The sequence below is a fragment of the Camelus bactrianus genome, chromosome 13 (genome assembly GCF_048773025.1).
Source record: "Camelus bactrianus isolate YW-2024 breed Bactrian camel chromosome 13, ASM4877302v1, whole genome shotgun sequence".
Classification (NCBI taxonomy): domain Eukaryota; kingdom Metazoa; phylum Chordata; class Mammalia; order Artiodactyla; family Camelidae; genus Camelus; species Camelus bactrianus.
Genome location: NC_133551.1, coordinates 43,118,655 through 43,143,533, shown reverse-complemented (window position 1 = coordinate 43,143,533; position 24,879 = coordinate 43,118,655). Strand labels below are relative to the sequence as shown.

The following is a 24,879-nucleotide window of genomic DNA, read 5'->3' as shown; positions in this document are numbered from 1 at the left end:
AACTTCAAAAGATCTTGTCAATCAATCTCATTAGTAGAGAATGGCAGGGATCTGGTTTAGTAACAACTCAGACCTAGCCCATTCTGGGCCATCCCATGCCAGAAAAACTCCTAGAAGATTTTAGTTGACTCCCTCAGTTTAATAGGAGCCAATAAAAAAATTACAGAGTAGAATTGAACATAGCACCAACCTTCCCCTGGAGCATTATGCTGGACTCTGAGCCCCTTCAAAATGGCCTATGTCTAGACACTCTCTCATATCAGGAACAATGGGAGAAATAAATACAATTGTAAGAAAGGCAAGAAAATTAGGGAAGACAAGATGGGTGTGGTTAAACTGATAAAGGACTGTAATGCAAAAGAGAAGTAAGGCTTATTCCAAGTAATTCCAAGGCCAAAACTAGAACCAAAAGGGAGAAAGTTGCAGAAGCTCTCTACGGAAGAAGCACTGTAGTAACAACCTTTTCCAGCTTTTAGAGTAGCTGAAAATACACTATCTTTTTGCTCAATATTGCAAATTATCAGGGAAATGCAAAACAAAACTACAATGAGAATCACCTCACACGGGTCAGAATGGCCATCATTAAAAAGTCCACAAACAACTGCTGGAGAGGGTGTGGAGAAAAGGGAACCCTCTTACACTGTTGGTGGGAATGTAATTTGGGGCAGGTACTATGGAAAACAGTATGGAGATTCCTTAAAAAACTAGAAACAGAGTTAGCATACAATCCAGCAATCCCACTCCTAGGCATATAACCAAAGGGAACTCTAATTCGAAAAGATACATGTGGAGGATGGGTTTGAGCTCAGTGGTAGAGCTCGTGCCTAACATGCATGAGTTCCTGGGTTCAATCCCCCATACCTCCATTAAATAAATAAATAAATCCAATTACTCCCAATCCCCAAACAATAAAAACAAACAAACGAAAAGATACATGCAATCCAATGTTCAAAGCAGCACTACTTACAACAGCTGAGACATGGAAGCAACCTAAATGTCCACTGACAGATGACTGGATAAAGAAGATGTGGTATAAATGGAATACTATAAATCTCCCACAGGGTCTTGCACACAGTTATTTAATATATTTTTGTTGTTAAATAATCCAGCCTGACAAGGTCATGGGACAAGAAGCATTATGTAACAGAAAGGCACAAGTAGATTTAGGATCTATATCTGGTACAACCATTTGTATGACCTTGGGTAAGTTACAGACTCTCTCTGAGCCAAAAATATGTGAAATTGGACCTTTGCCATTTACCTTGCAAAAATGTGGTTAAATGAGGTATAATGTATATAGAGTGAGGATTAAATGAGCTCATATATCTAGTGTCTGGCACATAGCTGAAGCTTAACGACTGCAGTTGTTACATGGTTTCCTCCCCACCAAAGGTGTAGTTGATAGTCTTGGTCTTAGCTATTGATACTGTGTCGGTAGAAGCTCCCAACACAAACGGCAAGAGCTTGAAGGACAGTTCTAAGGGTAAAGAAGATGCTTTTATTGGTGAAAGAGGCAGAAAACGACTGTAGCTTCCTTTGCTACACCCCACTAAGGGTACTCTGACTAGATCACAAGCTGGTAAGGGAAGTACGCTATAATCTACCTACAGACTTTATTAACATTTTTTTAAAATGAAATCTTGTTCACCTCTCATCTTTCTGTTGAAAACTACTGTATTCAAATTATCAGAAAGTCACAGAATTTTAGAGATAAAAGTTCAGAAGTCTCAGGTAAAACAGATCAGACCCTCTGACCATTTTCATAGAAGAAAAAAAAACTAGAAATGTTGTATCACTTGCCTAATATCCCCTTGTTCTTCAAAATCCCAGACTGATTGAGTCTCACCTTTTACTTGCCCTACAATTTATGACTGACATAAGACTATCTGCATAAACAGTGAGGAAATAGTTTTGAAAATCAGTCTTTTAAGAACAGCAACTGACATATTTAAGTGTGTACAGGTTTTATTTTAAGAACGAATAAGTAATATTTAGCTTTCATGATAGCCAAATAATAAATTTTTGTTGCTCTGGTTGTTAAGTAATTTACTTGGGAACTGCTCAGAGCCTCTAAAACCTCATTTGATATTGGGACTGGGAAACATAATTTCTCAGATTGAGACATAACAGTCATAGCATCTTTACTGTTCATATAAACTCACCTCATTTTTTCATTAATTGCGACGTGTAGACAAGTATGTTAAAGAGGACTTTCTTGGTGCTGATTACATACAGAGGAAAAGACCCAATACGTGGAAGGTGACTATTAAGGAGGTTTTAAAAATTGTTGTTGTGGCTACAGACTGAGTCTGCCAAGAGTTGATCAATTAACAGATGGCTTTTTTAAAAAAAACCCTATAGTTAACCTTTTATTTGTGAATAATATAAAACTATTTTCTCTATTACTATAAGCACAAAGATACAAACATATGCTTAAGAAAAGAACACCAAATCCATTCCCTAATGAATTACCTCAACATGTAAGAAAATAGGATTTCACTTCATTCTCCAATTCCAGACTAACAGTTATTTCCTCTTTCAATTTTTGGTGGTATATTTAGTATATTTAATTGTTAAGATTTTTGGTTACTAAAGCCTCTTTGAGCATCTATGTAGACTAACAGGCAAATACTGAAAAAATGTCAGAGAAAACAGCTTCCATACGTGGTTTTATATGATTGAGCTAACATGTTTCTTTTATAATTTCTCTTGAGTATTTTACTACCAGCACTTATGAAAGTGAGAAATATGCTACCAATTTAAATGCCACAGGTGACATGATTAGCAAAACTCCTTCAAAAAAACCAAGAATATAAAAATTACCAACACTGACAAAGTAGTTAAGAAAACAAATCTCTTAAAAGCTTATCAATTTTAGGAAAGAAAAGCAAAAGACATTAAGGGGTATGTTACTTTAAAAAGTATTTTACTTTGAATATCTCTTACTTTTAGAATTTGTTTCATTAGATAACTTACGTTTTGTAATCTGTATAAACACTAGATTGAGTACCTCTGGCAGTCATATTTACTTGAATCTATATATCCTGAAATACTAGGACATATATGAGAAGTGAGTATATGCATGTAACTAAACATGAGTACACTGCAGGAAGTGACAGAACACGTAAGGATCTGGCAACACAGCACAAAGAGGCAAAGGCTTGGTATCAAGCTCAAACTTTGTATATCTTGAGAAGGCAATGATTCTTTTAATTCTATGAACTCTAAAAATCAAGATCCCTAGAATAATCAAAGCACAGAGTGCTCAAAAGAAAGACCAAGAAGAAAACCAATAACATAAACCATAACAAGAAAAGTCTAATGCATGAGAAAAATAGGATTTGATAAAAACTTAAAGATTGTTCTGTTGGACTGTCTTGTCAACAGTATCATCTTGTATTGTTCTTTTCTAACAATAGTTTTCAAGTAGACTGTGCAAACAGACAACTCTTTCTGAGTTAAATGCATATTTCTTGAATAGCATTTATTAGATTAATGTCGAGGGAAAAAATTTGTTTACAGATACAACACATGCACCACCAGGCAGTTATGATTAGTTAGTAGTGTGGGAAGTATCCAAATCAGAGTAAAAAAAGCTTGTAAACTGGTTATTTAAAATTACATCAAAGAACACTTTTAAAACAATAATTGTCTATTTTAAAGAGTGAAGAATGTATTATAAAGTTTTGTCATCATCTATATACAGACTGGCTTGTTCTCAATCGTAAGAGGCCATCACCTTTTATCCTTTCCCTCTTTTCCTTCTTCTCAGTACTATTAGGAAACTATTCACAAGTGCACCCCTGGACAATGCTGAGCAGTAATTACGACTTGCTGACAAAGAGATATGAACAATTACTGAGCCCGTTTTGAAACCCTACACTAATAAAGTCATTAGATGCTGCCCTTGCCATGATCCTTCTAAAAGCTTCTGAAGTTACAAGAACACACGGCATTGTTTGCAGGGACAATTGCTGCTGGCAGAACGCAAACCTTGAGTTAAACCATGCTGCAAATTGATCTTGACATTCTGTTAAGACCGCCACTAAAAATCAAAAGCAGAGGAGAAAAGGAGAAAATGAGTGGGTAGGATGTAATCATGGAACAGGAGGGGTTCCTCCTCACCTTCTCTCCTCCCTCTTCACAAAACAAACCAGGGAGAAAATGACAAACTCTCCTGGTGTTTTGGAACCTTTATTTTAAAGCATTAATTAAACCTTGACCTGGGATGTTTAGGATGGCAATACATTTCCTTTACAAGTATTGGAAAGAAATAGAGAAGTTTGGGGAAAATATATGGAAATCTAGCATGAAGGCTCTCTGGAGGTCTTAGTACCCCGACCACAACATGTCCATCTGTTTTATAAGCTACCTCTGCAGAATCCACATCTGCTCCTAAGGAAGCAGCTGGAAATTAACACTCCTTGTGTCTCCCATGCAGACCCCACACCTGGGCTATATTTGCTGGATCAAATGGAAGTGTAGGGTTAGAGTAACATGGTCAGCAAGGCTTCAGCCAGGCATGAACCACTGAGTAGTTTGGAATTAAAGGTAAGCCACTGTGAATATGGCTAATTACTGAGATGGAAAGTGCAGGCAAAGACAGCCTACTGATAATAAGAGATTTAAGCCAATTAACTCTCGCCAAAGATTAAGTAATGTGGAAAACTATCACTTGAATATTAAGGCTAACAAGTACCTGTAAGTAAAGCAGCAGAAGTCTGCAGTGATCTGAAATATTGCACCCAAAGGCATTAAGTTCAAAAGCTAATACTGACAGGCAGTAGAATTCTGTATGTGAACACTGATACCAACTGTGTATGCAAAATTTAATGCAATACTATGTAAGTCACAAGCAACCTGTGTTAACTCAGGCATTGTCAGCAATTCCTAGGGAACTACTTGCAGCTACTCCGAACACTGCTCAGAAACAGTGTGCAACGCCTGATTTAACACTTTGTAGCATGTACACTGATGTGCGAAACATTTTCACCTCAGGAACTTAACATATAAGCAACTCATTCTTTAGCACTCATAACTGGCTGATTACCCAGTTGTATCCTAGTCAAATTCAATGTCTAAATTTTCTAGAATTAGATAATCTAAAGTAATATCTATATTTGTATTGTATTAGTGAAACCCATGATGGTTTTCTAAATGTTATACATCCAAAAGATGATCTCTGCTCCACTGTCTGCCTATAAGCATATACCAATACTAGGATGAATCATTAACAAAACAATTTATTGGAATCTGTCCACCCTGATTGGTTGACCTTATTCCTCTGTTTGGTTCAGATCATACAGGATTACATTAGCTGGCCAACTCCTTCTATTTTTCTCTCCTCCGCAATTATGTCAACCACTGATTCTTCATTTCAGATATCTAATTATGAGGTGTAAAATATCAATATCCTTTTGTAAGAATAGCAATATCTGTAACCCAATAAACTAGGAATGCTGCTAATATAAAAATCTCTGAATAGAAAGAGTAAAATTCTCTTATCACTTGTGTGTCATCTTCAAGTCCTTCCCTGGCTCCCCCAGGTAGAGTAACTCAGTTTGAAGTTCATCTATACTCCTAAAGCAACTTGTACATATTTCATATTATGTATTAGCTCTTATGCCTGTCTTGCCTGCTAGGCTATGAGTGTTTTGAGCATTAGCATTGTGTCTTTTTCAACTTTTCATCTTCAGTGCATGGCACCATTCCTGGTTCATATTAAACATTCAGTAAATGTTTACTCAATGAATAAACATGAAGGAATATACACCTTTCTTAAGATATTTTAGCCACTTCCAGAAGTGACTTGCAGGTTTCTTTATTATTATCTATTTGTTTTTCGGGTTTTTCATTTACAGGTATATCCAATTGTTTCTATCAGGATCATTGTTCAATTGGATATTTGGGAAATTATGCTCTCTAGCACCTCTAAAAACAAACAAGGGTTTTCTGTCTACTGCTTTAAGAAAGGATGGCCTTGAAATCCAACTAGACATGGCAGCCAATAAGACTATATATTTTTCCAAGAAAGAAATCTCCATTTAGATATACAATACTGAAATTATAAGCGACATTCTTAGGTGGAATTAGATGTAAACATTCATTTGCCAAATGCTTATTGAGTTTCTTTCTCCTAGAATTTTGTAAAGTGCCTTCTTTAATAAGACAAATAAAATGAATTAAGTCCTTTCAGAAGATCACGATTTAGTGAGGGAGAAGACAGGCAAATAATCACTGCTGCTAATTTGATGTCTCAGTTCATATTTGGAATCTTCTAGGATTAATCTAGAAATTACTGTAATCCAATTTATACAGATACAGGTTGGTTACCTTAACTATTCAACTTAGAAAGTTACTAAAATTCATTTTGGAGGAGGGAAATCCAAATCATCAGCATCACAGGGGTGTGTAACAGTGACGTTCTATAGAAATCTGTTCCTTCTTTATTCTAGTTTGTTAGCAAAATCAGGAAATTTGACTTATAATAGCAATTCACATTCATATTCTGATAACTTCACCAAGGCATTCACTTGGTTCAACATCCTTATCTTCCACACACACATGAGAGATTCAGAGTAAGTTATGGAGCACTAATGTTGCTGTAGGCTTACTCTGAGTATTTCTTAAGCAAAAGTAAGTTTGCTTGGCAAGTTCTTTCCCATCTTGGGCATCAATGGCCCCAGTTATCACATTAGAAGATAGTCTCAGAAAACCACTAAGGAAGCATCCAGACTAAAGAGCTTTCAGATTCAGGACTCTTGGAACTTACATGATTAGCCTGAACTAGGATAACTAGATATGGGACCAGGCAAGAAATACACCAGGAATTTATTTCCAAACTTTAACATCTGCCATAAACAAATTACAGTTAAAAGGAAACCCACAGCAACAATCTTATTTGTGATGTCTAGAAATCTCATCCATATTTTCACATATTAATTTGTCCCATTTCAACCTCTTGTAATAGCAAATGACAGCAACAACTTTTGATATATAGCCCGCTGATCAATAAACAGTGTAGCGGACTACTACTGAATTGAGAGTGAAAGCTTTAGATTTTGTTACTTAGTGTTAATAGCATCAAATGATGATGCAATCAATTTTCATGACAAACACCTTTGGATAAATGTGACAACAAAATCCAAGAAACATCACAGAGATGGAAACACAGATGATTTTATTTAGATGAAATCTCTCACAGGTGATAAGAAAATTGTGGCTAAAGCTAAACTTTTCTTTTTAGGGGCAATAAATCAGCCTAATTAGTTCTCTTATAATTTCATATATCAAAAGGAAATCCACTTTTACTCTTTTAGAAATATGTCATTCCAGTGAATTTTCATCTTGTGTTTGTAAAATGTGTATTTTACTGTAGGTCTTAATTGTAATGAGGAGCTGTACATCAGAAGTAGCTACATAATTTTATTTATTACTTTATAAGGAAATGTAATATCTTAAAAGTTTTTAATTTGTAATATGAATAGAATTTGACTTTGAATAAGGATGCCAAATATCTTAAATCCCAGAAATCATTATATTCTTTCTCCCCACTACCCTGTTTCTTGTTCTGATGTCTATTAAATTGAATTCCTAGATGTTTCTATTTAGTCTTTAATATCATTCCTTTTTATTTTCATGACAGTAACTTAATAATGGGATGCCACATTTTTTATAATGTAGATTGAAATATCCTATCATACTTCATAGTTGGTCCTGCAATTCACTGAGAAATAGCTCTAAAGCCTTAAACAAGGCCTTTATTTTGTGTTTTAAAAAGTGTCATAAGGAGTTAATAGGACACAGCTGTACTGGCTCTTTCTAATAAGCAGCTTCTGTCGCTTTGGTCACCACAGGTGTCTCTGTAACCTGCAAACTCTTATTACTAGTGTATCAAAGTTGTGCTACTTAACAGACTTCTTTAGCAAAACATAACAAAGCAATTACATGGCTGTTGATTGCCAGTCATAAAAAAACCCCCTCAAACACTGCTTTTCAAAAGAAACTACACTGCAATTTTTTGTCATTGTAAAATAAAAGGAACTAAGGAATTAAATGGAGGATAGAACAAAATAACAGCAGGTAGCCTGCTGAACTTAGCCACTACAGATGGTTTAGAAATAGTGTTTCCTTCTCCATCAAGTTGTGGATAAAAGAAAAGGAGGCGATTCCTTACTGCCAGTGAATGGCAAAAGATTTAGCCAAGTCTCCAGTCTATGTATTTTGCCTCATGAAAGACCTTCGATGCTGCATTTTTATCTGTTTTTGGCACTGCTTTTCATCACCTTTAACTGAGTGAATAATAACCTGATTTAATTTAAACAAATACAGGTGCTAAGGGTTCTTTATGTATGTATAACAGGGAACATTTCCAAGGCAGAACGAAGTCACCCTATGAAATTTCCTAGCCATTTACTTAAAGAAATGAAGTATTAGAAGAAGAAATTGCTTCAACATTCTTTTGCTTCACATTTAAGGGAGGAATCATCTTTCTTTTCAGATTCAGATTACATAAAACAAAGTCTAAATGATGAGCAAAAATTCAGTGAGCCATAAAATAATAAAAAGACAAATCAGATGATTTCTAATTGTTCTACAATCGTTTAAATTAGGTTAACTATGATAGGATTGCCTTGAAATGAATTAACTTAATCTCCCTGTTCATAAACCAGCAGCCTGTGATTATGATTGTGTTAACACACCCAAAGTAGCATCACAGGATGTTATGGCCACATGTGTAATTAAACACAATGAAATATATTTCAGATGGGAAAATCAAATAGGCAAAATATGAAGAATTATTCATCACTTACAGATATAATGATTAACAAACTAAGTAAATTTATCCTGACAGCTAGGAAAGGGATTTTTTTTCCTATTGAGAATATGGATGTATTGCTGGCTGTGTGCAAAAGAATGTGTGCAATAAAGCGATTACATCAATTAGCATATGCTAGAGTTAAGCTATTACTGACTCGACTGGTTCAGAATGTCCTGCCTTCATCACTGGAATTATTAAAAAAAAAACTAACTTACTAGTAGGATTATATATTAGACTTCCCTCGTCTTTTCTGAACATTATTAAAAACACAGATTGTAATGTTCAACAACATATAAGAACATTAGAACACATGGTACATAAAAATGTACTATATCTTGTTGCAAAAAGATAACAACAATGTACTTTGGTTTTGGTTTTGAGCTATTCTTGAATTTAAGAAGTTTTTTTATAAGTTAAGGTATATTTTTACAATTGGAGACAACTGCATATGTTAACTACAACAAATATCTTTTAACTAATTAAATATAATGCTTATGATGATAAGAAATCAAAAATAGTAATGACTTATTTTAAAAAAACAGAAGCCCAACTTACAACTTGTGAACAAAAATATTACCTTGCTCTGTTGGAGTCTTTTGTCAGATCCCAAGCCCAGGTTATAAAATTTTGACTCAGATAAGAGACAATAGATTCAGCACAAAGCATTTGTGAGCAGAACACGTTGGTTAATACACTTTCATCATGGTGGAGGTAGATAGCAAGAAGCTTTCTCTGAAAAGAGGAGAAAAGACTGATGAATTAAAATATCCACTAAGGTAAGATTTCTAGAATTTTGACAAGGCTCAGTCAGTCAATATAAACAGCAAAGATAAAACTTAAATGCTATTCCCTAAGAGTATCTGACACCTGGGGCTCCAAAAGCATCTACTACTATGAATACATTTTGCTTCTTTATGCTCTAAAAAGGCTGGGATGGTTATATTATGTTTCACAGACTGCTGTAACAGATTTCTGTCAACATGGGCAAGCCTATCTCAAACTTGCAAAAATTCTGTTTGCAACAGAAATGTGTTTTCTTTAAATAAAATGGAGTTATCATTTTTTGTATTTAATACATACTTTACATGTAAAGGGAAATTTAATTGTGAACTATTCAACTATACATACAGAGAAAGAAATATTGATTGGATGCCAAATTCTCTTACATATTTTTATGTTTTTAATCTGAACACTGAGTAATCTCTTCTACTTGAAAGGAAGAGGTCTGAAATAAAATTTTGTTTTAGTTCCACAGGTAATTTCAAAGCCCTAATGTGTTCCCATATCAAAGTCCTTATTTAAGAGTATGTTTTAATTGCCACTTGAAAGGATGATAGAAAAATGTTCACTTCACATGAATTCTTTCTAGTTTATATTTCAGAAAATGTCCAATGTAGTTTCTCATATGGAAAATTATTATTTCCCTTTTGACTGATAAAACTTGCTTTCGAGAAATGACATTTGTTCTCTTAAAAGTATCCTGTCACAGTTGGATAATTAATAAAATAACTGAAACTAAAAACTGAAATTGAGCAACATCATTGGCAACATGTCACTTTTAACAACAATGATGATGATTAAAGAACCTAAATTGTTCTTAACTAACTTCTTGGTGCTACCTTGTAGAAGAGCTGTGTTTAAGAATAGTCGGTTACTGGTGGGTGGGTATAGCTCAGTGGTAGAGAGCATGCTTAGCACGCACGAGGTCCTGGGTTCAATCCCCAGTATCTCCGTTAAAAAAAAAAAAAAAGTTGGTTACCAGGAAATGGAAAGATAAAATTTTATGGTAAAGATAATGTACAAACCAATCTGTGAAATTCTAGCAAAGGAAAATTTTTAGGAGGCTTAGGGTCCTTCCCTTCATATTAAATAAGGCTGTGATGATGGAGAAAAACTTGCTGTGTGGGATTCTTATAGAAAAAAGGTTCATGTTGATGAAAGTCTGATGCTTGGAATTCTCCTGATAAATAATCCTCATAATAATAATGAAGTAATCATTAAAGTATTTTCTTCAAAGGGAACTTCTGTCCTAGATGAGGGTAGCCAGAGGTAGATGTTTCCAAAATGGGTGAGTTATTTACACACCCATTATCTAATTTAACCCCAGAATAAACCTGTAAAATAGCATTCTTAACTTTATTAGCATATGAGGAAACTGAGCTTCAGAAAGCTGACTTATCCTAAACTCCACAACTAGTAAACAAGTATGGTATCTGAGACTGAATCCCAGATTGATTGACTCCAAGCCCAGTGTCCTTGCTTTGATACCGTAGAAGCAGCAGGGAACCCAACCACACTATAATCAAGTCTCAGAGTGCTCGGAGAATATTAAGGCACCAGATTGGCCACTGTTCATAACATTAGTGCTTCCAGGGCCTCAGGGACAGCATGTGATGGGAATAGGGACAAAATTCCTGAGTGTAAGTAGCTCAGCTACCCCAACAGTAGATGCTTTCATGTGTCTATTCATTCATTCATTCATTCAACAAGCATTTCTGAAATACTCTGTCAGGCCCAGGAGGAAGCAATGGTGATAAAATGATGGACAAGAAAGACTCAAGAGTTTCTTCATCTATGTTGACATCTGCAAATAATAGCAGCTGGTTTCTAGGAAGTCTGTAATCAGATACATTGTTGGAGAGATTCTTACCTAGAAAATTCCTACTCATCCTTTGAGGCTCAAAACAAATGCCTCTATGAAACCTTCCCTGATTCCTTCAGGCAGCGTGAAGGGTTTCCTTTTCCGAGTCTCTATCTCTTCCATTAGTATTATACTTGATCACTAGTTTCCCCTCTGGACAAAGTCTCTCAAGGGTGAGGACTGGGTCCCTTTCCATCTTCTTTGCATCCCTAAGTTAGCATAGGTCTCAGCATATTTGATGAAAGAAACATGAATGCTGATATCAATCACGGGTCCCTGGCAAAAAAAGACACCAAATGGCAACAGCAACGCCAAATCACTCTTAGTAAATGAATCCAGAAGTCTGCTGCTTTAGGGAAAGGAACGTGAACCTGGCAGCGCTAACAAATTCAGAGCTCCTCTTCTTAGAAGCTCTCTAGCCAAAGAGACAGAGGGATGTCAACCTCTAATTCTGCTTGATCGTATCTCAGCAACTACATTTAATGAGACACTGGGAACAAGAGAGCTGTCCACTTTTGAATCAGCATATTTCTAACCAAACAATGGCAATGGCTAAATCTTTAAAATGCCTATTTCTCTCAGGAACACTGCAATGGAACACTTAGACTTTGGGAAAGAGATTAGTGATTTACACTGCTATCTCACTGATTTAATTTAAATGCTCTTCCAAACCAAACACACATGTGCCGAAGAGGCTACTAAGAAACCCAACACGAAGAGTTCCCTATAAGTGCAGCTGACAGTGTTGACTGAAACTAAACTTGGAAATCCAGGGCACTAATGCACAATATCAAGCAATAAAACAGCATCTCTTTGGCAATATTTAATTTAAAAAAGAAGAAAGAGGCAGGCGAAGATCAGGCACTGTCTGTTTCGGAGGATCAACCATTCTGCATTTCAAAGCATTGGTCCCTGCAATATCCAGGTTACTGTGCTAGAATCTCGACTATTATATCGCAGTTGTGGGAGGGAGGGCAAAGATGTGTTTACTCAGTGATTAGGCCCTTAGAATAAGCCTCTAGCTCCTAGAGAGACAGCTCACCACTTATTCATTTGGGCCAATTCACAAAGCCTAGGAAGATTAAACATCCATGCTGAGAAGACAAGCGAATGCAGACGGTGAAAAAGAAATAAAAATTCTTTAAAAACTCTGAGATGACTTCATTATTTTTCCACAAGGAAACTTTAGGAAAGTGTTTAGTTAGAGAAAAACCCACATTGACCTCTCTCTAAACCCTTAATCTTTCCTTTGTGGTGGCATTGCTTTGTGGTAAGCGACTGGCTCGCCTCGCCCCTCTTTTCACTGGAAGCTAAGAGAAAAAAGGCTCTGGAGAAACAGTTTTCGTTCCAGGGACACAAACCCCTGACACTGTTAAACATGAGATGCCAGGAAAACACACTTTAAAAAAAAAAAATCTCACTTTAAGCTCTAAACTGTGAGAAAGGAGACGATACAAAGAGTGTCAGAAGATCTTCAGGTTGGGGATACTCCCACAGTAGCTTTCAAAAGAAAAACTGAATAATCTTTAAAAAATCTTTTCTCTTAAACATAATAAGCTTTCAACAAAATTTTTTTCTGCTATTATGACAGCAAAAATAAGCAAAATATAAAAACTCAGTAATAGGCAAATGATACTAAATGTAGGCTTCATAAATCTGATTATAGACACACCCAGACTCAGATTTTTGATTATTTTATTGAGCTCAACTAAACACAGGCCCAAACAGGGAGAACTGGGTTCAGCATATCAGAAAACTGCTTTTATGAAGAAAGGGCATCTAGTACATAGAAAAAAGCATACGGAAATGTTTTGTTTTCCATTACTATAACCATTTTTCCCTTTGGCCCATTAATAATTTAGTTCAATAACATTTACAGAGTGCCTATGTGTTAGGCATTGAGAATATAAAGATGAATAAAACAAAGTTCTCTTCCTGTAAGAATTGGAGGTAGGGAGGAGTGGCATTTGGGGAAGCAAAGATTTAACTGTGGTACCATATGCAATGATAAGATTAGGGCAACAAAAAAAGCTATATTTTATTCGTCCTTTCTAATTTGGCAGAGAGGGTGTAAGTCTGGTAGATGACAAAGGCAAGCAGCCCAGCTATGCTCTCCTCAGACTCCCTCTTTGTGATCTGGGTTTTGGTAACAGTGTAAAGGAAAGTCTCCAAGCTTTTGAGTACAGAAAGCTCTGTGCTAAACCCAGTTTTGCCACTTACCAGCTGTGACTGAGGGGCAAGGCGGGTGTGGTAAGGACCGTGGATGAAGTAGGCAAAATATCTATGTACAATGCCTGACCCACAGTAGGTATGGAATAAAATGTAGCTGTTAGGATGAAGATTCTGAAGCTATCCATTCAAAATAAAGGATTTGAAAGCAATTTCAAGAGAAACGACAGCAATGAAAACGTATTAAAGATTATACAGCTCCTTTATTTCTCTTCTTGGCAATAGTGTTTGGGGTGCTTAATTGTGTCTGTGCCTTCAGGGCCTCACTAATCTTCACATTCAAAACCAGGAGCTAAGGTACTAAGTTGATGCTTAGAAAACACCAAGCTGACAGCAACCAATGTGACTTGGCCTTGAGCTACAGTAGCTATTGTATTTAGACACTTAGCATCACAGAACCTCAGAACATTAGAGCTGGAAGAAATGAGCTGGCTATGTCTCAAAACAGGCCAGGCACAGAGCAGACACTCAGAAAATATTTGCTGATAGACTGAAAAGGAAGTTGTCTAGTTTCTTTTTAAGTACCATAACATCCATAATCTCTGTGTTCAATGATTTTAAAGTTGATATGACAAATAGTCTCTAGACATGGGAGTTCATAGATTTTTCAGTATAAATATTAAAATAAATGAAAAAGTCTCCCTTGTGTAAACAGAGACTGACTTTATTATTTCTCCCCTTACTGTTTCCCTTCTCTTTTTCTATCATCATTATCATCACTGTAATAATCAGAATCATCATTGTTCTTTTCTTTTGTTTTAGATTTGGGGATGATTTATTGATACAAACAACTGACATGCTAACACCACAATAAATTCTTTTAGCCTTTATCTAGATTTATCAATTATTAACATTTTGTCATATTTGCTTTATCATTCTTTTTATGCTTCTTTCCCTGAAACATGTAAAGTTGCACATATTCACAACACTTCCACTCTAAATACTTGAGCCTCTGTCTACTAAGAAACAAGGATATTCCCTTACATAATCATAATGTATTTAATCACACTCAAGACACTTAATATTGTTACAATGATATTATCTAATATGCAGTCCATATTCAAATTTCCCCAGTATCTCAAAATGTTCTTTGTAGCTGTCTTATTTATTATTTTAAATCCAGACTTTAATCAGAACAATCTCAGTACATTGCCCAAGTCCACAATTCTGTTCCTATATACAGATGTTCATAGGTCTAGCCCAGCATCCAACTGTGACTTAAGGTAAGTACAAGGAAAGAACAGAGGCAGGGTAGCATGAAACTACACTGTCTGGATTCAAATTCCTGCTTTGCCACCTCCCAGTTATATGACCTTGGGAAAGCTACTTCACTTTTCTATGCCTTGGGAGCTATACAGCTCTTGAGGTCAGAAGTCCAACACTCTGTCTAGACGGGAGTGGTGATATGAGTACTATAACAGAGGTGCTCCCAGGGTCTAGGCATGAACATCAGATGGGCTGCCTCTTTATGAAGGTGATACTTGAGCTGAATTTTAAATTTAGGTAATAGTAAGAAAAAGAAGAGGGAAAAAGGAAAAGCAAAGAGAAAATGTTGGGAAAGGCCCAGTGATGTCAGTGGCCTGATGTATTCAAAGAACTTCAAGTTATTAACTTTTGAAGAGTGAAGAACCACAGTGCAGACTGATTTGTGGAAAAAATTGAGTCTTTTTTTGGCTCCCAAAGCTAAGTCAGGGACCAAGAGGCAGCAACCAACTGGAGAGGCTCCAAAAGGAAATAGCCAGCTACTGAAAATGTGGAGATGCCAGGAGACTGTCTTTTTCTTCTCACTTCTTGAAGTTGGGATGGCACTCTGAAATCGTGAAGACACAGATGTATTTGAGTCTCACACAGGGAGAACTCTTACATGAAAGTCACAGATTTAACAAACCAACCAACCAAAAAGCCTAAAGTAAAGTCAAATTTTCTTCATAAAATAAGCTGACAAATGTTCATTGAGTATGGAGATTTAAAAGCTTTCATTGTTCAAACTGTCAAGAGTCAGGTCATACAGTATCTTTGAGGAAGATAAACATATGACTAAAGTTTTCATGAATAAGGAAGTTAGAAGCTCAAGTGATTGGCTTACAGCACAGTTTTTATTTTCTTTTCTGTGAAATTCTTGCTTGTATTGCTTACCCATCCTGGGTTGTTGTCTTTTTCTTACTGATTTTTGGCATAGGCGTATATGCTAGGGAAGTTAAATTTCCAATATCTTTAATAACGATACTATGTACTACTTAACATCAGAAATACTTTGATTTTCTTAATATAGTTATTTATAAAAGGTTATAAATGGCGAGGCAAATAAAAAAACCAACACATTCTATTGAAATGCTCCACAGAGGAAACGAAGGCCAGAACACATTAGTATAGGTCTATGACAAAAACGGTATCATTCTGTTTTGTTAGGTACTCCAAGGAGGTGTGGGAGAAACAGGATACTAGAAGATACACATGTATAAAAAGGTACATGAAAGCTAACAGGCTGTGAAATGTAGAACTCAAAAGAATTTTGTGAACTCCATTGTGCTATTACTGTAATATGATTTTCTAATCATTGCCTGATACTCCACAACTACACATACACAAATGTACACAGTTGCTCAGCTTCACTACTACCAATTTCTCCCCTCCCATCCATCCTACAAACCACTACATTACTTATTCCTCTGACAGTGTCACTCTCTTCTTCAAAAACTTCCAAAAGCTAATCACCACCTAACAATAACAAAAGTCTTTTTAGCTGGCATTCAGGGATTTCCATAATGAAATCCCAGTCCCCTTCTCAATGTTAGCCCTGTCTCCTAATGTTCCCTTATATGTACCATATATAACAATTAAATAGGCCTATACATTTTCTTTAACATGTGCATCTGAATAACTTGGTTACTGTTAAAGTAGGGATTCATTATTTCAAGGTGGGTTAATTGCCAAGATATTTTTATCTCCATTTCAGAGAAAATAAAATGGAGGTTTATAGAGCTAGTCAGTATCAGGGCCCAGTTTCAAATTCAAATCTGCCTGATTTATTCAGTGTCCACCTGCTACAGGCAAACAACCTTAAAAATATTTCACATACATCCTGAAGGTGTTTTACTTATATTAATTGTTCATTAACATTGTGAGGTATATATTACAAGACAAATTTTTAACTGTAGAAATTGATCCTTAGAGAGATTGAATAACCTAGTTTTAATAGCACATAACAAACAAGTTAATAGGGAGCCAGAATTCAAATATAAGAATTCTGATCAGTTCTCTTTCTACCATATCTCTTTTTTTCCATTGGAAATGTCTAAGATTAGATATGAAAGATTTCTTAAATTTACAAATGAAATACTTAAGACATCCAGTTTAGCTTTTTATCATCTTAAAATAGGTAGTATTAATAACAAATATTTTCTAGAGTCAAGGAGGGTTCCTTGGGAGAAATGATACAAATATGAACAAACTCCACTAGTAAAAATCAGCCTTGCTTTTGATATTTTATTAAATTTTACCTATACTGTTTTTCAAATAATGGTTAAATGGGTCTCAAAAAAACGTGAATAGTAGTAAATTGAGAAGAATGTTCTATACAGCAACTTATCTTAAAATTAATTTAATAAACTTTTAACTACTTTAAAAAATAATTTTAATATAGACACTAATGATTTTAATAATTTTAGTTACGTAGATGAGATAACCCAGTTGGAGAATTAGAGGTAATTCTAAATATGGTGCTAACAATATACTGTTTAGTAGGAATATCTAATTACAGAACAGTGTATCTGGTATGGCTGCTTTTATGTAAAACATAACTTTTTTACTGGTATACATGTTTGGAGATTTTTTAAAAAATCACATTGAAAAATAAAAACATTTAATGGTGGTTATTTTCAGGTTTGGGATTATGAGCTAACTCATTTTCTACTTTAAATACATCTGTATTCTTTCTTTTTTTTTCACAACAAACATTTTATTTATATAATAAAAACATACTTTAAAAATTACATTAGCATCATAGTTCTTATCTCACAGATGTGCAGGATACTGTCCTAGCTGTCATATAAAATTACTTTAAAGACATTGTCTGCCTTCAAGGAATTTAAATTGAAAAGAAAACAAAGACAAGATGAACAGACTGGGCATAGTTTTGAAAGCACAAATAAGTTTGTTTGCCTCACTTTTCTGGATGATGGAGTGCCAGAAACTCACCAACTACAGTTGTGGCTTCAGATTTGTGTAGAACTCATTTTGCCTAAAAAACATTGTCCAGTGAAGGCATTTAGATTTCTTTTAATTGAGGAAGTAGAAACAACACTACTTTAAAATGGACTGATTTTCAAAAATAAATGTAATAAAAGTTGATAACTAACAAGCACTATTAAAGCAAAGCATTCAGTTTAGTCCTGTAAATGCTCAGAGGGGTTCTCAAAATTCCTTTGTGGAACTGTTCTCAGAGCTAGTTCATGAATTACATTAAGAAAATCAGTTTTGTTACTTTACAAACATTTCTCAAATTTGTTCAAAACTGTTTAACATCACCTTAGCCATGGTGCTGGGTGCATTTATGAGTAGATTTCATTTAATCCTCAAAAAAACATATAAAGTAGATATGTATTATCTTTCCTACTCCCCCTCCCCCAGTTAGAAAAAGGCTCATTACTTGTTTGGGACTACAGAGTTACTAAGTGGGAAATCAAGAACTGAAGCACTAGTTTCCTTTATTTATGTGTAATATTTGGAAACAGTACTGAGTCGAAAGTCAAGAACTAAGAAGGTGTAACAGGATTATTGATCTCAAAGCCCAGTCTCCCAAAGGACTGCTGAGAAAGGAACAAGCCTTCACATGGGAGATCAACCCTGGCACTGGGGATTTTTGTTGTTGTTGATTTTTAGTTACAACAAATGTCTAATCATTCTCTAGGGCACTTTTGGCTGTGAAGAGAATTCAAGGGCAGCAGGAATGAGAGGTGGGGAGGCTACAAGGAGAAAAAGAAACTTCTTTAAAAAAAACTCCCAAGGAACCATGGTTTGGCCAGTGGTAACTCTTCTACAACCATAATTGAAGAGGCTAACCACTGGCTCTCATTTATCTAAAGATAAAATATAAGCTTCATTCAACAAATATTTTTAAAATGCCAGGTAATGATAGGGAATCACAGCCTCCTCCATAGCCCTGTTGACCTTCCCAGCCTCATGATGGCTTGCTATCCAACTCTCTGTCTTGCATTTTTTGCTCTCTGGCTTAACTTCTTGGTTGTAGTTCCCTCAATCTTAATCTTCTGGCCTTTGTTTTGACCTTCCTTCTGTTTAGAATTCTTCTATTTGCCTAAGTTTTACTCATAAGATTCAGTTCAGAGGTACCTCTTCAAGAAATCTCCCTGAACTTCTAAGGTAGATGAAGTACCTCTCCTCTTTGCTTCTATAGCATTTCATACTATATGGGTTTGTTTATATTGTCTTATCTTCCCCACTAGACAGTGAGCATCTCAAGGGCAGGAAACCTCTATATCCTATGTCCTCAGTAGGCATGTGATAACTTAATGAACATCCCTTAACTGTTGTTAAGGGCAAGGGGGTAGATTATAAAACTGATCAACCTGCTGTCAGAAGTCAAAACTTTGCCACAGTATACTTAAACTCAAGAACTTAGAATATCTGTTTTACTTAAGTTGGAGCTCTGTTTTGACCGGTATTGTAAATTCCACATGAAAAAGGCATAAAGAACTATGAGCACTCTCACCAAATAAGTGCTCTCAAATGAAATCAGTCTGAAGCAGTTTTCATTAAGATGGATTGAATGTGGCATCGTGAGAAACACTTTATCAAATGTAGTGTTTTACTTAGTGATTAACTATATACCAGTTGATGAAGCTCCCCAAATCCTTTGTAATCCCACCACTCCAATAAACATTTAATGAGTATATAAGTTCAAAAAGCCTAGCAGAGGATTTAAACCTTCAATCTTGTTTTTATTTACTCTTGGAACTCAATTTCTTACTTCAAGTGAAGAATGCTGGTGCCCAAGGCTCATCTGTTGCCCCGGTAAAATGAATGTGCTTCTCACAGTTTAAATTAAACATGTGATGTTAAAGATGAAAGAAATTTAGTAAGAATGCCACAGTATCGGCCATACTTGCCTAAAAATATTTAGACATTAGCAAACTATTTTTTAAAAAATGATTCATTCAGAAGTTTTAAAAAAATACTGAAAATGATTTGTTTACACTCTCATATCTGAAGTCTGAAAAGCAGAAATGAAGATTGGTAACTGAATCCTGTAGCATAGCAGTTAGCATTGAAAAGCTTCTGGAAGAATGGCTGTATAACATAAACCACACTTATCTGTGTTGGGACACCTGAGCTCTTACTCGGTGTCTACAACTTACTCTTAATTTGGCTTTGGGCAAGTCACGTAGGCTTGATGAGCTTCCTCCTCTCAACAATGGGAATATTGATATCATATATCCCTATCCCAGTGGTTTGCTGGGGGGTTCAAATGAGATATGTATAGGAAAAAGTATTATAAGCCACAGAGCACCATATAAATCTGAAGTAGCAATACTACTTCTACACCTCCTATATAATCCTCTTTAATTTTAAAAGGTGACATATATAATTTGGTTGATGACTATAATAAATGTACCTGCTTAGATTTAATTTTGAATAATTTATCCACCATGTGGATATTTTACTTGAGTTTAAATTTTACTTAAGCTTAGAACAATGTAATAAATATATTACATACATAAACTATTTATCTTCAACTTGGGAAAGAGAAATGAGGAAAGAAAAAAAGCCCTGAACAAGGGGAAAAAGTTTAGGAAGCCAAAGAGGTTGGTAGATTTTGGCATGACTCTAATGTGAAACAAAACATTTAATTTCATGAACCAATGATTTTCATCTGCTGAAACACCAAGATACTAATGAACTATTTCACTAGAAAAATCCAGAAGTTAACAAGAAAGAATTTATGCTCCTCTGGGGATCATCAGTCTGAATTAAACTTTTGAAGTTATAAGACTAGGGAATTTGGGTGTTTATTGTACTATTATTTTACTTTTTCTGTAACAAAAATTGTTTTAATAAAAGTTAAAATATTATAAAATATAATTAAGGAAGTGATCATAAGTAATATTAAAAGGTGAAAATAAGCTGTTTTAACAGGATTATAAAATGACCAATTTTATATTAAATATGTATAAATGTGCTCATCAAAGTATATAATAAAAATATGATTAAAATACATCATAGTTAATCTGTATTAGAATATATTCTTTTTGCTTTTTAGTATTTTCTATAAAGCTGTATTTATAGAAGCTTTATAAACATATATTACCATAAATATGTATTTCTTTAAAAATAAAATCCATTTAATATAGATTTAGTAGTTAAAACCTGATGCTTAAAACAGTCTTTACAATGGGCTATTCCACTAATTTTAGGGTAATGAACAATTTATGTTTCTTAATCTGCTTCATGAACTGTCAGTGACAGATCTAAGTTTGGTTACTAACTATTGCCTTGGAATTTAATTTTTAAAATTTGTTTAAAATGAATTTTACTTTAGGTCAGAGTTTAACATAAGGAGAAACTAGAAATTTCAGAAACTTGGACTTTACTCTCAAAATTCTTTGCCCTATTTAATTCCAATACTTTCCCTCTAACTCCATTTACACACTATGCCTTCCTTCCTCTTTCTTTTTTCCTTCATTCGTTAAACATATTTACTGTGTGTGGGAATGTAAGGTACACAGCCACTGCCAAAAAGAGAATCAAATCTCTTTGAGAAGACATGTAAAGAGGGAGAATGGATGATTAAAAGCAACATGTTATCACTGCAAAGTACTAAAGGGGTGGGCGTGGTTGATGTGAGAGTAGTAGAAGGGTCAGGAAAGGTTAAGTCTTGGAGGAAGAGTAGGAGTCAACCAGGTAAAGAGCAGGACGAATGTTATTCCCGACAGTGGGGCAGCATGAAAAAAAAGAGTAAGATTATGGGGAAATACAAATGGTCCACTATTACTATATGTATTAAGTGTAAGGCAGGGAATGGGAAAAGGTGAAGCTGTGCAGATAGGCAGGAGTCAGGTAACTGAGGTCCCAACTGCTGTGTCAACATAAAAATAGAGTGACCACATAGAACCTTTTTGCTCAAAAGATAACTTTTGAATTCTTGTTATATACTTCAATCTACTTGATTTCAAGATCACAAAGCCCATTTCTTGCTGAAGGAAAAATTCTCTTGTTGTCTAAAATGACTTTTAGGAAAAAATATTACGGTTATTAGATACATACTATTAGATGGAATTAATCTTTAGGGAAAAGACTGAAGGACAAATTATTTAGCAAGAATTTAACTGAAATTAAGCATGTAACTGAAAAGAAAACAAATACAGAGCCTGGTCCCTTGTAAGTACATCCACTTTTTATGTCCCCCTGGTCCCTTCTAAGCATTTCTACTATTTTCTCCCCCTACCGAAAAACCCTGTATCAGAGCTTGACAAGGCCTTCTACAAGAGCCAGCAGTACCCTATCATACTACTGACCCTCTGAAATGGGTTATCTTGGTCATGATTAGGTTGGTGGATGAACCAGAAATAAAAGCAAGTCTTCAATCTGAAAAAAGCAGAGAACATTAAGCATTGCCTCAGGCCTGGTGGTGACCCTATGGGATGCACTTTTGAATCAGAAAAGGTTAAGATTGCACTTACATCTCGGGCTTTCACATAGAAGGCCTCTTGAAAAGCAGCTTCTAATGAGCCAATAAAAAATACAGGATGGCAGTCACCATATCTATAGGAAAAATTACATCTATTAATTAAAATACACTTCAAATTTACTTCAAGTTTCACAAGTCTAACCAATAACTTTTAAGTTAATGTTGGGACTAATGTCTCTTATATAGACCAAACATTAAAATCTTTCTCTAGAGGCTCGGGAATGAGCTTCATTAGTGTTTACAATTCTCCTTGGCTTATACTGACATATTAGAACCCTGGAATTTTACGTATATGTAACAAATGGACTTAATAAGTGCTATAAAACCATGCCATTTACAAGTAGCAATTCCCGGTTACCCACTTTCATAAGACTTTCCTAGTTACAATAGCCTTAACTTTTCATTTTAGTTCATTTACTCTGGACATCTAACAGAGAGGGAAAATAATAGTACCTTGCAAAGTTTCCAAATTCTATTACATCAGAAAATAGAACTAAAGAGAAATATCATTTACGTGAAAATTTAGGGTTAAATATTTAAATCTTTTTATACACCTTAGGAGAATCTCAAATGCATACAAAACATTTTATATTAAGACTTTTGAAAGAAGAAATGTTAAATGATTCCAAAACAAAAATTAAAAGAAAAAACTCACTTAAATTTAAAAATTTAAATGATCTTTTTATTCAATATTATATTTAAAAAGATATTTTGTTTGTCCTAGGGTATACCAAAAATTAGTATCCTATATCCTAGTCCTTTTGGAAATATAGTCAAGATATTAAATTAGTAATCCATTTATTACACTTCTGTGAAGATACAGACATAAGATAAATACACCTCTGAAGTGGTATAAATAGTTCACTAGTTATCTGACTTGAATAGTATGTGTTCACTATCAGGACTATATAAATTGATAAATGTATCCTTTGAATACTTTAAGGAGAAATTAAAAACAATCTATGATTAAATTGCTCCAGAAAAATCACAGTAGCATTAAAAGAACATCAATTTTATATAGTTAATGTCCTAACCCTACCTTGAAGAAAACTCTGCTGTAAATTGTAATAAGGCATCTCCTTCATTTTCTGCGTTTTCTGGCACTAAAAAACAAACAAAAGAAAAAACAAAAACAAAAAACCAAAACAAATAGACACAAAAAACAAACCACATAACATCTAATCCCACATATAAGAAATATATTTAATCAATAAAGAGGAAATAAAATTAAATTTTAGCTTCTGTGATATATCTGAGGAGACATTTTAACTTGACATACATTAGAAGACTTCATCAAACCTTCAGGAAAATAGTCAATTTTATGTAAACATCACATCTATTTCTGTCCATAGAAGTTCCCTAATTTCACAGAGTAAATGAGCCATTTACAGACTTATTTTAATGGTCATTTTGTATATAGCACCACATGATTCTACACTATGCTTCTTGTAAGGTAGAAGTGAGGGAGATGACATATTTAGTTTACTTTTTCCTTCCAAAGATGGGTACCAGCGAGTGGAAAAGTAATATTACTATTGTTAAAACTGGTACCTCCAATAAGATGTGTGGAAATTAACTACAGTCACAAAAAGTATAGCTATTTGTTTATCAATCTCTAGGTTTAAGGTAAAGAGACAAACTCATAATTAATTATACAAGTGAAACAAAAGTTAAATTCCCTTGCATTTTTAATGAGTTTTACTAAAGCACTGCGAATGGCTGGGCTTAAAATCAAAACTCAAAAGGCTCGAGTTCTAATGAATAATGCCTGCTTGCTATATTTTATCTCTCCAAACCTCAAAGTCAGTAAGAGATTTTTAAGTTCACTGTTCCTTATAAATTTCTGCACTAGGAGGGAGAATTAAATGCTAGACTCAAAGAGTTATTAATACTCACTCATTGGAGATTTTCTCAGGGCAGATGACGCCATGCCGAATACTTCTCCATCATCCACCCCAAATTCGGAAGCGTCTTCAAAGTCATCTCCATCACTATCACTAACCATATGAACATCGGTGCTTTGCTATTTAAGGAAAGTCCTGATTAGTTTCATATTGACTTCAGGAAATTGAATTCCAAAATATGTTATGTACTCACAATAGGAGATCACCATTATAAAAATTTTATTAAATGAGAAGTTATTTGCTAGAGTAAAGCTTAATATTTTTCAAATTAAGGCTTACATATATTTCTAAACTTACTGTGATACCTCTAGACTAAAGATTGGAGGCTGAGGGAAAATGAAGGATGTCCACAAACTCAATGAAGACTGAGATTTTTGTCTGTTTTATCCCCAGCCTGTAGTGCAAAATTAAGTGCTCAATAAGTATTTGCTTAATAAATGAAGAAATGGGCACAACTGAAGAGGTCAGAGACAAAGAAGCTATACAAGTCTTTCAAAAAGCTCACACGAATCTATATTTGTCAGGTAGAAACAATGGTAGCATTTTCAAATTGCCACTTCCATACTGTACTGGTTATCAC

The 24,879-nt window shown here is 34.7% G+C and overlaps 1 protein-coding gene across 2 annotated transcripts in view; it reads right to left on the bottom strand.

Annotated features, from left to right (window-relative positions):
- FAF1 (Fas associated factor 1) overlaps positions 1–24,879 on the bottom strand; it is a 376,835-nt gene that overhangs the window by 101,956 nt on the left and 250,000 nt on the right. For both annotated transcript variants that reach the window (XM_045514318.2, XM_010951821.3), the window contains exons 10-13: positions 24,292–24,418; positions 23,435–23,498; positions 22,388–22,469; positions 9,399–9,553 (exon numbers count right to left, since the gene is read on the bottom strand). In XM_045514318.2, the coding sequence (XP_045370274.1) occupies positions 9,399–9,553; positions 22,388–22,469; positions 23,435–23,498; positions 24,292–24,418 (428 nt within the window). The remainder of the gene's footprint in view (positions 1–9,398; positions 9,554–22,387; positions 22,470–23,434; positions 23,499–24,291; positions 24,419–24,879) is intronic.